This window comes from Ursus maritimus, unplaced genomic scaffold (genome assembly GCF_017311325.1).
Source record: "Ursus maritimus isolate PB19 unplaced genomic scaffold, ASM1731132v1 scaffold_14, whole genome shotgun sequence".
NCBI classification, from domain to species: domain Eukaryota; kingdom Metazoa; phylum Chordata; class Mammalia; order Carnivora; family Ursidae; genus Ursus; species Ursus maritimus.
The window spans coordinates 9,133,194-9,150,544 of record NW_024423786.1 but is presented as its reverse complement, the minus strand read 5'-3'; the positions used below and the strand labels follow the sequence as shown (position 1 = coordinate 9,150,544).

The 17,351-nt window shown below is 38.1% G+C and overlaps 1 protein-coding gene across 4 annotated transcripts in view; it reads right to left on the bottom strand.

Moving 5' to 3' along the window:
* Positions 1-17,351, bottom strand: part of RAD18 (RAD18 E3 ubiquitin protein ligase) — a 102,259-nt gene that overhangs the window by 23,958 nt on the left and 60,950 nt on the right. For all 4 annotated transcript variants that reach the window (XM_040628529.1, XM_008697931.2, XM_040628527.1 and 1 more), the window contains 2 exons: positions 14,556-14,693; positions 9,770-9,944 (listed from right to left, as the gene is read on the bottom strand). In XM_040628529.1, coding sequence (XP_040484463.1) covers positions 9,770-9,944; positions 14,556-14,693 — 313 coding nt within the window. The remainder of the gene's footprint in view (positions 1-9,769; positions 9,945-14,555; positions 14,694-17,351) is intronic.

Here is a 17,351-nt window from a genome sequence, read left to right as displayed (position 1 = left end):
CTACAGACATTCCTACACTCTTTTGGCCTAGAGATCTAGACAAAAGCCTAGAGCACCCCCATTTGTATTAATAAAGAATACATAAAACTGAACCATTTTCCTATCTTCAGCTGGAATCACTGTTTTCGCAGATCCCATTGGTACCCTGCCCTCATCCCTTTACCCTTTTCCCTTCAGTGTACCAGGCTTGACTTGCAACGGTCCAGGGCCTTTGTCGAATTGTCCTCTCCCTGTTGGAGCTTGCTCTGTCACCAGCATGGGAGGCTGCAGGCAGTAGAGAGCAGCCCCCAACCAAGTAACTGACTCCCTTACCCCTTGCCTGGGTTAACTCAGGTGAGTGTTTTAAACCAGCTTCTAGTTTCTAGGAGTTCCGATAAAACTCCAGCTGCTCACAGTGATAGCTGGTTTGATAATATGCCCCTTCAATACTGTCTCACCTTTCCTGCCTCATGTGCCCACTCCCTATAGTGGTTCCTCTACCTTCCAGATTAACGGATTCCACTCAAATCCTTGTTCTCAGGGTTTTCTCAGGAAATCTAACCATTTCAACATCTGCATATTTCCACTCTTTCAAGAATGTGAAGAGCAAGCAAGCTCAGTCAGAGCAACATTATCAGTCAGGAGAACTTGGATTCTGAGGTAAACTATACCTGGATTCAAATCCTGGTATTGCCACATACACTACGCACCACCCTAAGCAACTTATTTCACTCCTTTAACCTTTCGTTTCCACATCTTTACAATGGGTTTGCCTGTGGGCTAAATGATAAAATGTATGCAATACTGTTAGTATTCAAATTACATCCGTCAAAATCACACACCTTACCGCCCACATTAACAAGGCTTCACCAATACACTTTACTATTCCAGGAGGCTCTTGTCTAGGAATATAAAAGTTGTGAGTAACTTTATTGTTGAGTCTAAAAACGTAAAAGACCCCATCAGCTTTTCAATAGAAAGCATGATACCCCAGGATTCTTTGTACCCCTCACCTCTTAAAATCCTCATACTGCTGTATTCACCAATTCTCAACTTAGGTTTACCCAATCCTAACCAAGACCTGCATGGAAAGACCTGCCGGAAACCAACCTTCTAAATCTCAACACACATCTCAACTTTGACCTTCTGGCTAGAAGAGACCACTCTAATTGATGATTGAGGTAGTGTTTCCCCTTTCCTTCAATAAGTCATAAACTCGACTGGATCTTATCAACAGGCTGATGATGCCAGCATTCAACATTCCTTAGATGAATATCACAACAGCACATTTCTCTTAAGATTGTGCCACCATTCTTCAATTTACTCAGAACTTTGGAAAGGCTGAAATATACTCCTTAAATTTTTCAACAAACAGTAATCAAGATTTCTTCACATTTTTGTGTTTTGTTGTTGTTCTCTTGCTCTCAAGAATTCTGGACAGACAGCTCTTCCAAAAATGACTGAAAAGTGAAGAAAAGTTGCACCCAAATATATCAAATACATGGCCAATGGTTAATTTAAGCCTTTCAGTCAGAGCCCAGTGTTCTGTGCCTATGTCTGTGTTGGACTTTCCACACAGTTGCTGCTAATTTAGCATCAGAGAAGAGCTAACTGTTTTTGCCAGAAACTGTGAAAAGTTAAAATGTATTCATTCACAACTTACCTAAGATTCTTTTATGACCAACACCTAGCATCTGCAAGAAGGTTCACATAGGTTACCAAGTGGTGAATTTAGTTGGTCTTTGTTAAGTACTGAAATCCCAGTGGCCACTTCATTAGTCCAAGTTTTCTAACATGTCAAAGCAGAGATAACCTAGTTGGGTTGGTCCTGAACTAATTGACTGAGTTACGTGAAAACCATACTCACCACCTTATGCAGACCACTGGCTACCACTTTTTTTTGGTTAATAAATCAGAAGCACATATCTTTCCTCTGGAAAATTTCCTAGTATAGGGCGCCTGGGTGGCTCAGTCGGTTAAGCATCTGCCTTCAGCTCAGGTCATGATCCCAGGGTCCCAGGATCGAGTCCTGCATCGGGCTCCGTGCTCAGCAGGGAGTCTGCTTCTCCCTGTGCCCTTCACCCTGCTTGTGCTCTCTCCCTCTAACAAATAAATAAAATCTTTTTTAAAAAGGAAGAAAATTTCCTAGTATAAACAAACTTCTTTGATTAAGGTCAATGACTTCTCAATAAATTTTTTAATTTTAATAATTTCAAAGCTACAAAAAGCGACTCTGCATGTGTTTTTTTAACCACTGAAAGTACGCTGGAACCATCATGCCCCTTTCACCCCTCAGTGCGCACTTCGTCAGAACAACCACATTCACTTATATGACCACGATGAAATTATCAAAATCAGGAAATTAAATACTGACATAGTTAATATAATCTAATCTTTAGACCTTATTCAAATATCTCCAGTTAGGCCAAAACACAATGCCTCTTTATAAATTCTTCTGCCTAGAACTAAAGTGCACAAATACATATTTTTAAAATAATCATCTGAAGGTTCTTCCAAATAAAAGCATGACTACTATTCATCTCTACATGAAGATAAAGCTTCCTCTAAAGGGTCATAATCAAAAGCATCTCTTCTTATAATGTAGCACTCAATAAAAATGCAGTTTTTTCTGCTTGCCAAAACTCAGGGAACAAAAGCTCTCTTTTTTCATTAAGAAGAACAATAAGTTAATTTACAGAAATCTGGACAAGTCTCTTGAACTCCCGGAAATCATCTAGCAAGAAGTTGTACAAAAATACAAAATTCTAATCAATTTGCTTATCATCTGTCTTCAGGTTGGCAAGAGAGAATCAATATAGCGTTCATAATTCAAATTCTAAAAAAAATACTTAAGAGTTAAGAATCAAGTTAGCAACAAAACAGCTTCATCCTAATAATTACTTGGATTGGATATACCTATTGGGTAAATCTTAAAATAAGATTATTCTTCGTTGAGAGTCTGCCAGTTTATGTAAGTCTGAATATTGTTCTAATACAAAGAAAACTAATATTTTTATTCAACAATCTAACAGTAAGATCTATACTCCATATTAAAGCATGACTGCATGAATTGAACAATTCACAATACATTTGCACTCACATTAGACCTCAAATAGTGTGACTTTACTCTTTAAAAAAAAAAGTAAAAAAACAAAAAATTATAAAATACTATGATCCTTTTGTCTTAAAAATGTTCACTTATCTATCCATCTATCCATACCTCTATCTTTAGAAGGATCTACACATGAAAATGTTAACATGAAGTTATTTCTGGTTGATAAAATTTGGGAATTTTATTCTTTTTGTTTATCTATATTTTCTATTCTTCACAACAAACATGCATAACATCTAATTTAAAGGGGTTTTGAAAATTTGGGGCTTTACAATGAAAGCAACAAAATATAAAAAGAAAAAAATGAGAAAACTTGTAAAAAAATGAAAGGTATAAAGATAGAAACACTTTAATATACAAGGAATAACTATAACTCTAGAAGGTTGACTCATGATCTGAAACGAACCAGTGGTAAAAGAACACAGGTAACTTACCAACTATTACACTCATTAAAAATAACAGGATTATGGAATTTTAGGGTTGGAAAAGATCTCAATAATTTTCCATCTGATACCTGAATATTATGGAAAGTAAAAGTTGGACCACATAAATAAAGATGACTTACTTCTTTTTTTTTTTTTTAAAGATTTTATTTATTTATGTGACAGAGAGACAGCCAGCGAGAGAGGGAACACAGCAGGGGGAGTGGGAGAGGAAGAAGCAGGCTCCCAGCGGAGAAGCCCGATGTGGGACTCTATCCCGGAACGCCAGGATCACGCCCTGAGCGAAGGCAGACACTTTAACGACTGCACTACCCAGGCGCCCCAGACTTACTTCTAATACACTAAGAGTCTACTAAAAGCATTTGGTTGTGATGGGTCCTCTTCTCCCTCTGAATTCTTTTCCTGATTTCTATGGAGCTAGTTACCCCAATCGACTAGGTATCTCTTTTGACTACTTAGGTTTTATAGTCACTAAATACCACTGGCATTAACCAGTGGATCACTATACTTCATGACAGCCTTCTGCCAGGTTACCACTAGCCAGTATTATGACATACTTTTTAAGTTTCCAACTAGGTGATGAAATTCTATTTGAAGTGAGTCAGAGACCTTATTCATACTCAAATACTGCACTTCAATAACCTACGACAATACTGATGTCAAAACGAACCATTATTTTATGTCACTTAGAAAAAAACTGAGGTCAATTCAACTATGACATAAGACTTCCTGAGGCACCTGGGTGGCTCAGTCGGTTGATTAAGACCAACTCTTGGGTTTCAGCTCAGGTCATGATCTCATGGGTCATGAGACAGAGCCCCACATCCGGCTCTGCGCTCAGCAGGGAGTCTGCTTGAAGATGCTCTTCCTCTGCCCTCCCCAACTCACTCTCTCTCTTTCTCAATAAACAAATAAATAAATCTTTTTTTTAATCTTTATTTATTTGATAGAGAGAGAGCAGGAAAGCACAAGCAGGGGGAGTGGCAGAGGGAGAAGGAGAAGCAGGTTCCCCACTGAGCAGGGAGCCTGATGTGGGGCTCGATCCCAGAACCCTGATATCATGACCCAAGCCGAAGGCAGTTGCTTAACCAACTGAGCCACCCAGGAGCCCCAAATAAATAAATCTTTTAAAAAAAGACTTCTTGGGGCGCCTGGGTGGCACAGCAGTTAAGCATCTGCCTTCGGCTCAGGGCGTGATCCTGGCGTTATGGGATCGAGCCCCACATCAGGCTCTTCTGCTGGGAGCCTGCTTCTTCCTCTCCCACTCCCCCTGCTTGTGTTCCCTCTCTCGCTGGCTGTCTCTATCTCTGCCGAATAAATAAATAAAATCTTTAAAAATAAATAAATAAATAAAGACTTCTTCTTCACTTAGAATTTTTAATTTACATATCCAGAGAGTTCTATAAATGTATGTAGATGTAGGTTTTTATTTTATACCATTGTTGTGTGTGTGTGTGTGTGTGTGTAAAAGAATTGAAATAAACTGGTTAAAGTATTCCCAAAATGTCTTCAGATTTGGAGTCTGACTCTTCTTCATCACGTTCTGAATCATTATCTATGAAGTCTGAGTTTTCCCTCACAAAGTTACCCTCTGTACTACCAACAGCACCAGGGACACAGCATTTCTCAAAAATACTTGACTACTGTCTCCAGGAATTTCATCTAAGGCACTGACATCCACTCTGCAAATTCATTTCCTAACCTTGTCTCTTTCCTCAATCACATTGCATGTGACTAGAAGCAGCTTCTGTTCAACGACATCAAGAAGGGTCTGACAAATTGATGTGGGACACCCTAAAAAGAGTCTTTTGCAACATGTGAAATCAGTCATGCTGTTATTACTTTGAAATTTCTTCTATCTACTCCAAGGGTTTTAACCATTTCTCCTGCATTCAGTTGGTCATGTAACAGTAAATCCTTTGCACATAGTTTATAATCAAAATTAAAACAAGTCTTCAGACTTGTGGGTATCTTTCTTTCCTACGTCCTACAAATCACTTGATGGTTTTTCAAGAATGGAATTGCAGCCATTCATCCAATGATGAATATTAACTTGCTAACATCAAACTTATACTCTGCTGCACTTTCTTCATACACAAAAACTTTTTCTCTCATTACTTTATGGAAGATATTTTAAATGACAAACCAATGTAATGCTAACAATGCATGTAACTCAAGTGACATAACAGCCTGAAGAGCCATGATGCTCACAAACCTACCGCAACTTGACAGGTAGCAACTGTAAGATGCCATTGATTGTAATACACATCACAATTTCAGATATTAAAATGTAAAACAGAAAATATTATGTCTTACAATCAATAAATCATTCACTAAATAAAGGTCTAGTAGTAACAGCAGACTAGTGTGGTAAACCCTTGGCAGGAAGTTTTTTTGAAAATGAGTGACAGACTCAATTCTTAAGGACTTTGATGGGTAATTATAGGAATGACAAAGATACTCAAATAAGTATAATACAAGAAAGGATTTGATTTAGATAAACTGCTATGGAATTCAGATACACTGTTACAGGAATTCATAGAAGTAGAAAGTAGAAGTAGAAATTACTTCCTACTTAGTGGGAAGATTGAGAAAGAAAGAGATTAGAGGAAGGGATGAAAGGGGCCATCCAAGAACAAACCCAAAGGAGGACTGGCAAAGCAATGTCTTAGAGGAGGTAGTTGAATTTATGTTTAGAAATAATATGTCTCCTTTATAGCAGCATTATTTACAATAGCCAACATATGGAAGCAGCCCAAGTATCCATCAACTGATGAATGGATAAAGAAGGGGTGTGTGTGTGTGTATGTGTGTGAGACACGGAATATTATTCAGCCATAAAGAAGAATGAAATCTTGCCATTTGCAACAACATGGATGGAGCTAGAGAGTATAATGCTAAGTGAAATAAGTCAGTTTGAAAAAGACAAATACCATATGATTTCACTCCTATAAGGAACTGAAGAAACAAAACAAATGAACAAAGGAAAAAAGAGACAAATCGAGAAACAGACTCTTAACTATAGAGAACAAACTGATGGCTACAAAAGGGGAGGCAGGCAGGGGGAGGAGTAAAACAGGTGAAGGGGATTAACAGTACACTTAACATGAGGACCACTAAGCAATGTATAGAATTGTATACTATACTGTACCCCTGAAACTAATATAACACCCTACGTTAACTATACCAGAATTAAAATTAAAAATGTAATAAAAAAATTTTTTGAAAAGAAATAGTAAGCCTTTTTCTCACTGACAGGAAAAGTTTTTTTAGAAATGTCTTAAGAAATATGTCTTTCTCTTATGATAAACAGGAAAGAAGAGGTCAGAAACTACAAAAAAACCTTAGAAGGGAAAGGAAGAGCTGGAGGCAGTTCAGTGAACTGCAGAGATGGCCTCTATTGAAGGTGGGGCAACACGCAGGCAACTGGTGTGAAACAGGTGTCCTGGGAAATGCAACACAGAGTAACTTAGAAGACTATGCCTCACCAGTCAGCACCCAGCTGAGGCCGGATTAAATGAATTTTGAATGCAACTAATTAGCCCAGGCTCACAGCTTTCTCTAGCAAAGTTCAGAACAGAAATAGGGAGGGAAAAAAAAAAAGAAAAAAGATAACCTGTGGGATTTACTCTATGACGCAGCTGAAGATTCAGAATGAAGGAGATGCAGTGCCCAGCCAGAATCCCAATTTTTGCAGCATTACTGAAGGGAATGTAATTGATTTCATCTTTATAAAAGTAGAATAATCACATTTATCAAAGATTCTCAAACTTATTACCTGATTTCACCTTTCCAACAGATCTGAAACAAGATATTTTTGTTTTTCATAGATACGTGAAGACTTCAAAAGACTGATTCCCAAATCACCCAGCAGATCCTGATGCAAAGCCACTCAACTCTAACTTAGCCTACTACTGTTCCTGCTACGCCAGAGCCACTTCCTCTCCCTGCCCATACTCACTCCTCCACAGTCCACAGTCACTGTGTGAATCAGTTGCCCAATGGTCTGTACTGGTATCAAACCAAATACCACTAGTAAAGGCTCACTTCATTCTCACTCCCCTTCTGACCTTGGTTTCTAGGTATTATATAAGGAACACACTCTATCTTTTTTTTTTTTTTTTAAGATTTTATTTATTTATTTGATGGAGATAGAGACAGCCAGCGAGAGAGGGAACACAAGCAGGATGAGTGGGAGAGGAAGAAGCAGGCTCATAGCAGAGGAGCCTGATGTGGGGCTCGATCCCATAACGCCAGGATCACGCCCTGAGCCGAAGGCAGACGCTTACCCGCTGTGCCACCCAGGCGCCCCCACACTCTATCTTTTAAAATTAAAAAATCTTAGATGGACAAAACGACAAGTAAATTAAAAAGAATTTAAATAAAATAAAAAATTTAAAGATTAGCATATTTAATATTTACAGTGTATTTAACAGTTACTCAAACTTGAGATATCAGTAGTGGACACTGCCCACTTTCTCAAGGTAAGCCAAGCACATCCTCATATATGGTCTCTAAAGTTCGGCTTTCAAAGTGTGCAAGCAAACTCAATGATTCTTTTTCCTTGTAAGACTGCAATTAGAAACCACCCGAATGTCCATCAGCTGGTAAATGAATAATAAAATGTATACCCATACAACAGAGTAATATTCTGCAATGTAAAGGAATCTAGCACTGAAACATGCTACAATATGAACCTTGAAAATATTATGCTAAATAACAGAAGCCAGTCACAAAGACCACATACTATATGATCCCACTGATATGAGCTGTCCAGAATAGGCGAATCTACAGAGACACAAAGTAGATGAGTAGCTGCCAGCGGCTGGCAGAGTTGGGAGGAAATGGAAAGTGACTGCTAATGAGTATGAGGGTTCTTTTTGGGGTGATGAAAATGTTCTAAAATTGTGGTGACAGTTGTACAAATTTGTGAACATACTAAAAACCATTAAATTGTACACTTACACAAGTGAGTTGTATGGTATGTAAATTTTATCTCAATATAGCTGTTAAAAATTGGCAATTAGTAGGTAGTTCCACTGGATATGGGTGTACGTGTACACATACATGTGCAGAACTAATTAAAATGTGAAATAGAATATAAGAGGTTACATTAAAAAGATTTTTTTTAGTGGTTTAATAATCCTCTCACATTTCGGTGATGCCAATAAATCTGTCTGAGGACAAGACCTCCAACAAATTCACCCTACTTAACCATCCTCTCACCACCAAATACATAAATATAAATCTGGCTGCCATGTATTCCCTCCTACAGTTTCTTCCATTCCCCCACTTCAAATTCAAACTCACCCTGGTATTCCCAGACATTCAGGCATTCTGTGACTATGGTTAAAAATGAACTCTTACTCCCCTGAACTCTGATTTTCCTCCATTTTTACCTAGCATTCCTACACAACTTGTATTTAAAAACAAATACTGCCTACTGGACTTGCTGATGGTAGCATTTAAAATTGGTATAATTCATTCAGAAGGCAACAACACCTACCATGGCCAAAATAGTGTTAAAAATAATTTATCAGAAACAAAAGGCTCTATATATAGAGAGCTTTACCACAGTCTTAGATGTATAAGTAGAACACTGGGGAAAATGTAGCTATCTAACAGAAATGGAAGAATCTGGTCATTTATGGTACAGAACTAGAAGAGAACGCTGTACCCATGACAAAAACAGCTATAAAGATGAGGCAGAAACATGGGTACAAATGGCTTATGATATAAAATGAAATGCCAGAACACAAAAGTTATATACATATACGTATATATATACACATATCGTAAACATGTATACAATGATTTAACTCTAAGTCATCTTTTAAAAATATCTTTTAAAAAATCATTTGGAAAAATGACTCGCCTCCACATCTCTCATTTTTAAAGTGTCCCCATCCATTCTTACTTGCTCAATTAAATTTTCTTTTTTGTTTTATTGTCCTATGCGTTGTCTTTCTGATCATTTCTATTTTCTAGTATAGCTATCTTTATCTTCTTCACTCATTGTCTTGACAAAAAAATATCCATGGCCACTGCAATACTCTCCCACATGCTGCCTTGCTTGCTATCACCGTGCAAGTTACAAAGCAGAAGAGGAGATTGAAGTGGAAGAACAATGAACTGCCCCAGGCCTCAAAGTTATTTTCTAATTATTTTTGCCTATCTATCTTAGCATGCGCAGGAAATAGAAATTTAAAATAATCAGGTAATACAGGTTTCTTACCTATTGAATGAGTCTGATTCTGATGAAGAAAGAGCTTCTTCTTGAATATCAGTACAACTAGAAGAATCATCTGTTCTATCAGGCTCCATTCTCCCTGGGGATTCCAGCTTTGATTGAGAGAAGTGGTTTGTTACCGGGGGAGTATCTGAGTATTTCATTTTTTTATCTTCCTGCTCTAAAAAAACAAAAAACAAAGAAAAAGAAACACTTAAGAGTACCATAAAATCTGCAACCTCTCTGTTTATTATTTCTACATTTTTATTGCTATTTGTACCTAGTAAAATGGAAGTTTATGTAACGTTGATTCCAAAACTCTAGTGACAGAGAATAAGAATCAACACTACCATGTGCCATCTAATTATACTGTCCATCCCACGTATTTCCATTTTAATTAATTTAAAAACAAAATTTCCGGGGCACCTGTGTGGCTCAGTTGGTTAAGCGTCTGCCTTCGGCTCAGGTCTTGAACCGGAGTCCCAGGATCAAGCCCCATGAGACTAAGCATCTGGCCTTTGGCTCAGGTCATGATCTCAGGATCCTGGGATTGAGCCTGTGTCATCAGGCTCTGCGCTCAGCAGGGAGTCTGCTTCTCCCTCTCCCTCTGCCTGCTGCTCCCCCTGTGTGCTCTCGCTCACTCACTCTCTCAAATAAATAAATAAATCTTTAAAGAATAAAAAATAATAAAATAATAAAAAATAAAAACAAAACTTCCTTTTAAAACCAGGAGTAGTGAACTGTGTAATTCTAATGAGGCTTCTATTTACAGTATTACCAAAGAATTCCTGCATATTTCACAGATCGGAGAAAACTGATAAACATAAAACACAACAAAAAAGGATTAAAAATTCAATCAGTAAGAGAACCATGGGCTTGGGGCACCTGGGTGACTCAGTCGATTGAGCATTCAACTTTGGTTTTGGCTCAGGTCATGATCTCATAGATCCTGGGATCAAGGCCCATGTTGGGCTCCATGCTCGGCAGGGAGACTGCTTAAAGATTCTCTCTCTCCCTCTCTCTTTGCCCTCAGCCCACTCTTGTGCTCTCTCTCTCAAATAAATAAATCTTTAAAAAAAAAAAAAAAAAAAAGAACTATGGTATTTGTCACTGACTACTATGTGGTAGTGAATCCATCTGGATATTTCTTAGTCCATTAAATAGAATCTAATATTCAATATGGAAAAGGAAAACTAATCAGACATAACCAGTATTTCTGTTTGATATAATACATGTCATATTTCTATGACTCCTTTGTTGTATTCTGAATTTCTGAGGTCTCTTGCTGCAGATAAAAATAAAGGAAGCTGGAGGCATGCAGATAGTGTTTGCAAGAATGTGTCATACAGGTATGACCAAATATCTGCAAATACAAGTGCAGAAACTAATATCCATGAAGGATCCCTCACTGCCCAGGACTCTCCCTCACCTGCTTCAGGTGACCCTGTTTCAGGACCCTGTTAGGATTTCAGTTGCACTGTCTTTAAGATTCAGGAACTGAGTAAGTACTTAGCATGCAAGCCACATGTGCTAACAGTATAGAGCCCCCTTCCATGAGTTTCCTCACAGAGAAGCAGAGCTTCCACACATCACTCATCCAGCGTGCTTGTACAGGCAAGTGACCTTCAACAAAAGACACTAAAAAGAATTGTCATAAAGAGAAAATTTACAGAAATAAGACAGATTCTGAAAAACAAAAAACACCTTTCCAAGTCCATACAGTCAAGATTTTTCCAAAATAAAAAGTTTTTGTTATATGAAAGAACAGCGGGGGCGCCTGGGTGGCACAGCGGTTGGGCATCTGCCTTCAGCTCAGGGCGTGATCCCGGCGTTACAGGATCGAGCCCCACATCAGGCTCCTCCGCTGGGAGCCTGCCTGCTTCTTCCTCTCCCACTCCCCCTGCTTGTGTTCCCTCTCTCGCTGGCTGTCTCTATCTCTGTCAAATAAATAAATAAAATCTTTAAAAAAAGAAAAAAGAAAAGAAAGAACAGCATACATCACAAAAGTGTAATTTCTATAAATAAGCTCTTGATGTTGTCGGGCTTTCAATAAGCCAAATCATTACCAAAACAAAGCTGTACCTGCCAGTGTTTACCTGGGAAAAGGAAAGAAGAAGCTAACCACAACCACAACCCAGGGGCTCAAAGATCTCCTCTTGTAAAGAGACACCCAGGATCACGTTAAGAAGAATCAATCACCCAGTAAACTCCGTGAACCCAGACAATTCAACTCAGCTGAACAGGAGACTGCAATCAAGCTTTCAAACAAGGGAGTAGGAATTCAACTTAAAACTATCTTTTATTCTTGCACCTGACTTATCTTTTCTTACTTCTTCTCCTCTTACATAAGCCTCTCCAAGATAAATTCCCTCTTGGGGACAAGTATCATTCAACAATTTGTGGGTACTAAAAGTCAGTTATCTTTCATATCTGTCCATAGATGTCAGAATAGAACATCAAACAGAGCCCACAACTCTGAGGCTCTACAGCAAGCCTCCCTGAAGACATGCGATCAAAACAGATGAACGATTTTCAACAATATCAAGAGCGTTCCATGTGGAAAGGATAGTCTTTTTAACAACTGGTGCTTTATCTACACATAAAAGAATGAAGTCGGACCCTTATCTTATACCATACACAAAAATTAACTCAAAAAGGATCACAGACCTAAACGTTAAAAGCTAAAATAGTAAAAAACCCTTAGGAGAAAACAAAGTGGAAAATCTTCATGAACGGTTTGGCAACAATTTCATGGATATAACACCAAAAGCACAGGCAACAAAAGAAAAAATGGATATATTGGACTTCATCAAAATTAAGCACCTTTGTGCATCAAAAGAAACTATGAAGAAAACAGAGACAACCAAGAAAATATTTACAAATATTTGCAAATCATATATATGGAAAAAAGATTAATATCCAGAATATATAAAGAATTCCTAAAAAAACAAAAAAACCCCCGAACAAACCAATTGAAAAATGAACAAAGAGCATGAACAGACATTTCTCCAAAGAAAAACACATGGCCAATAAGCATATGAAAAGATGCTCAACATTATTAGTCATTAGGAAAATGCAAATCAAAACCATGAGATATTCACTTCACACCTACCTTGATGGCTATGGTAAAAACAAAAACAAAAACAAAAAGAACAGGTGTTGCCAAGGATATAGAGAAACTGGAATCCTTAAGCACTGCTGGCAGGAATGTAAAATGGTACAGCTGCTTTGGAAAGAGTTCTGTGCTTTTTCAAAAGGTAAACGCAGAATTACCATAAGAAGAAGAAACCCCACCCTTAAGTATATATCCAAGAGAATGGAAAGCAGAGACTTGAACAGATATCTGAACACCAATCTTCATAGAGCATTACTCACAACAGCCAAAAGGTGAAAATAACCCATTACAGATGAACAAACAAAATGTGGCATGTACACACAATGAGATAGTATTTGGTCATAAAAAGCAATGAAATTTTGATATATGCTACAACGGGACTCTGAAAATATTATGCTTAGTGAAATAAGTTGACACAGGACAAACATCAATACAATTCCACTTATGTGAGGTACCCAGAATAAGCAAATTCGCACAGAAAGTAGAACAGAGATTACCAGGGTCTGGCTGGGAAAGGGCAAGAGTTATTATTTTTCATGGGTACAGCGTCTCTGCTGGATGATGAAAAAGTTTTGGGTCTAGATGGTGGTAATTGTTTTGAAACATTCTGAATGTATTTAATGCCATTGAACTATACATTTATGAATGGTTAAAATGATAAATATGTATAGTTTATCACAATAAAGAAAAAAATAATCAGGAATTTTCTTGTGCATTTTCCTCCATTATGATTCTGTTTTATTCACTGGCCCAAAGCCTTGGCAATAGAAATATAATATTTGGGGCGCCTGGGTGGCACAGCGGTTAAGCGTCTGCCTTCGGCTCAGGGCGTGATCCCGGCATTCTGGGATCGAGCCCCACATCAGGCTCCTCTGCTATGAGCCTGCTTCTTCCTCTCCCACTCCCCCTGCTTGTGTTTCCTCTCTCGCTGGCTGTCTCTGTCTCTGTCAAATAAATAAATAAAATCTTAAAAAAAAAAAAAGAAATATAATATTCATCTCAAATTTTAAGATGAATCAAAATTAAGGATGTGCTATGTATGGGCACACCTATATAAGCTTCAGACTTTTTAGCAGAACATTCCATCCAAAATAAATACCAGTGACCGATAACAAAAATTATTCTAAGATAAAATTATTTGTAGAATATCTGAAGATGTACAGCAATAAATCCTACACCTAGAAAACATCTTCAGGCTGAAACAACTAAAAAACTTCTGATTTATCATTAAATGAAAGATTTTAGAAACTTGTCTTCCGGACATTCTCCCAATCATTTTCCCCACAATAACAAACCTAGTTTATATGCAACAACTGCCAAATGTCTAAAAATACTTTTTCCCACTTCAGATACCTAATAAAAAGGTAAAATCCCATGGTTTTATTTTCTTTTTATATTAAAAATAAACAGTGATTCAGGGGCACCTGGGTCGTTAAGTGTCCAACTCTTGGTTTTGGCTGAGGTCATGATCTCAGGGTCATGAAATCAAGCCCTGCGTTGGGCTCTGCACTCAGCAGGGAGTCTACTTGAGATTCTCTCCCTCTCCCTCCGCCCCTCTCCCTGCTCTCTCACACACTCACGCTCTAAGATAAAATAATAAATAAAATCTTAAAATAAATAGTGAAATTCAACATATTTCTGTTTTTAGTTATTAATTAATTGTAATTAGTCTCTTACCCACGCACAGAGGTAATAGCTTTTCTGTAGATCCATCTTCTTCTTTTGTTACTTTTTTTTTTGACATTTCAACAGTTTTCTTGTATCCTTTTTTGGCCTGATCCACCAGAAGCCGAAATTCATTCTGATGTTTTTTACCTAAAATTCAAAAGATCATCTCAGTAAAGCAAGGACTATAAAAGTTGTATTTTTGTTATGCTAACAAACTGAATATCAAGAAGTGTACAAGTCTGCTCAAGAACAGTATCCTTGGGGGGCACCTGGGTGGCTCAGTTAAGTGTTGGTTAAGTGTCAGCCTTCAACTAAGGTCATGATCCCAGGGTCCTGGGATGGAGCCCCGAGATGGGCTCCCTGCTCAGCGGGGAATCTGCTTCTCCCTCTCCCTCTGCCCCTTCCCCCCTTGTGCTCACTGGCATGCTCTCTCTCTCTCATAAATAAATAAAATATTTTTTAAAAAAAGAACAACATCCTTGGGAATCACTTACAATAAACTTACAAGCTGGCAAGCGCAAAAATACAAAGGGCTGGGGTCATGGAAGCCTCTCCTTATCTTCTTCTTTCCCCAGATACAAACATGGAAACAGGATATTCCTAGTTTGCTACTGTAGGGTTTTTTTCCCAAACCCCATACTCCAAGAGGCTTTTGATAGAGCACAAAAGATATCATTTTCTTGAATATATCCAAAAGACACCATTCTAACCCACAAGAAACAAAAGGGTACTAACATGAAGAACACTAACTGAATATAAAAGCAAAAGCCTCCAGGAAAGCTGGATTATAAAATCAAAGGATATCCACTTCAATTCCCCCTTTCCTTCACATTTCTTGCCTGTTTCCCATCATGATCCCTTTAACATCCACCACCCACCCCCAATCCACCTTATCTCAGGATATCGTAATTACACCAATCTTAATAACACCTGCTACTTTAATACAACTGAAGATAACATAAGCCTCATCTCGAGGTCACCATTATTAACGTACTTTAATTTACTCAATAAAGAATAGCTAGGCATTGTTAGAGCACAGCCTTTAGGACGTCTATTTGTGATCCTGAGCTACAGTTCAGATAGCTGAGGATGCACTTGACTTGTCTAGCACCGTCAAACACTTCAGTCATCGCCCAAAATGATGTCATAAATTCTGTAAAAATGTACTTCAGGAAGAATCATGCTGCAAACAGTTCAAGTTTTGAGACCATTTTCATACAGTAACCAACACTTTCCCTGTGGTACACTAAGAATAATTGAGTGTAGGAAAAAATTGGTGCTTTTATTGAAAACTATGCATTCTCTAGAGCTACCCTTCCAAGATTCCAGGCATTCACTGCCTTTGAGCTATGTCACAGCTCAGTAGATAACTGATGGCAACGGAAAAGAATTCTTGTCTACAGACATGCAAAATCCTGCGGGGTGAAGGTTCAATTGACTTCCCTCCCCACTGTGGCTTAAGACAGTTTTGCCTCCACTTGCACAAGGATTTCAATATTCCTGATCTATAAATGTGACTGTTCTTTGCACATAAGGGAGAAACTGCTCCTAATCCCAATATATTTATGTGTACAGTATGCATAAAACTCCCAGTGAAACTGACATGTCAACTTAAAAAGTGTCTGGTGAATTTTAAATAAGAGACTGGTTAAAATTTCAGCAGAAGAAATGTGGGCTGGCCATAAAGATTACTGGAAAAAGTTAGCTCCTCAGAAATAGGTGAGATCCTATCTAAGAAATAAGCTAGGTGATTTCTTTCAGGTCCTATTTAACTCTGCATTTGAGGATAATTATTTTATACTTCCTTCAGCTCCCCAGAGTCAGTGGGCTATCACTACCACCATTAACATGTGGTTTCTGTTAGGCAAAGATAACCCAGCACTATGGGGTCTACGTAATTTGGTCAGACCTGGTCTAGGTCTTCTCCCAGTAAAGTCATTGTGTATATGTGAATTATGGGTGTAAGAATTACTTAAGAAACTTGCTCAAGTAATCTCATTAAGAGCTAAGGAGGCTTAATGACTTTCTCTTCTGAAGTAATAAAATCCTAGGTTTAAAAGAGATTTTGTTTAATCTGATTACGCCTACAGCTAGGCTGGAAACCAAAAAGTAAATGGCAGCCACTGCTCTGGCTTTGGCCCAAGAAGTCCAATAACCTCTGCTCAAAAGATGAACAATGCCAAGAGATTATAACTAATAAAATTGTTCCCATTCATCTCTTCACCTCATTTCAGGAGCTGTGCCATCTGGCAAGGAGTACTTTACAGTTTAAAATCTTAGTTCTGCTAATTAGATGCCCTGAATTTACCTCTTAAAAATATTAAATGGCTGAGGTAATTGTGGGAGCTGATGAATAAGCCCCACATTCAACCAACTCTTATTCTTCAAGATTTTTAATACTTGAATCATATTACCCTTTCTGCTTCTCCAATTCAAGACCTTCACTCCTTCACCAGGCCTTAACTACTTTTTTAGACCAGCTTTTAAAGCCAAAGCATCTCTGGATCTGCCCATGAGCCCTGAGGTACATAAGACCAAAGCCAGGCTCTCACAAGAATGGGACAGACTCACCCTCCAAATGCTGACACTGAAATATTCACTCGTCTACTTTAAGTCACAGAACAAGTTTGGAGTCAGTGTCTCTCAAGGTAAAATCTAATGCATTTTTTTCACCAACCACCTAGGACCCTCAAGCATCTCAACCTGGATGACGGAGTAACAGTAATTGCTAACATTCACTAAGGGCTTATTCATTTAGCCCTGAACTGACCAGTCTCACTTTAAATTCATGACATAAGCCTAAAA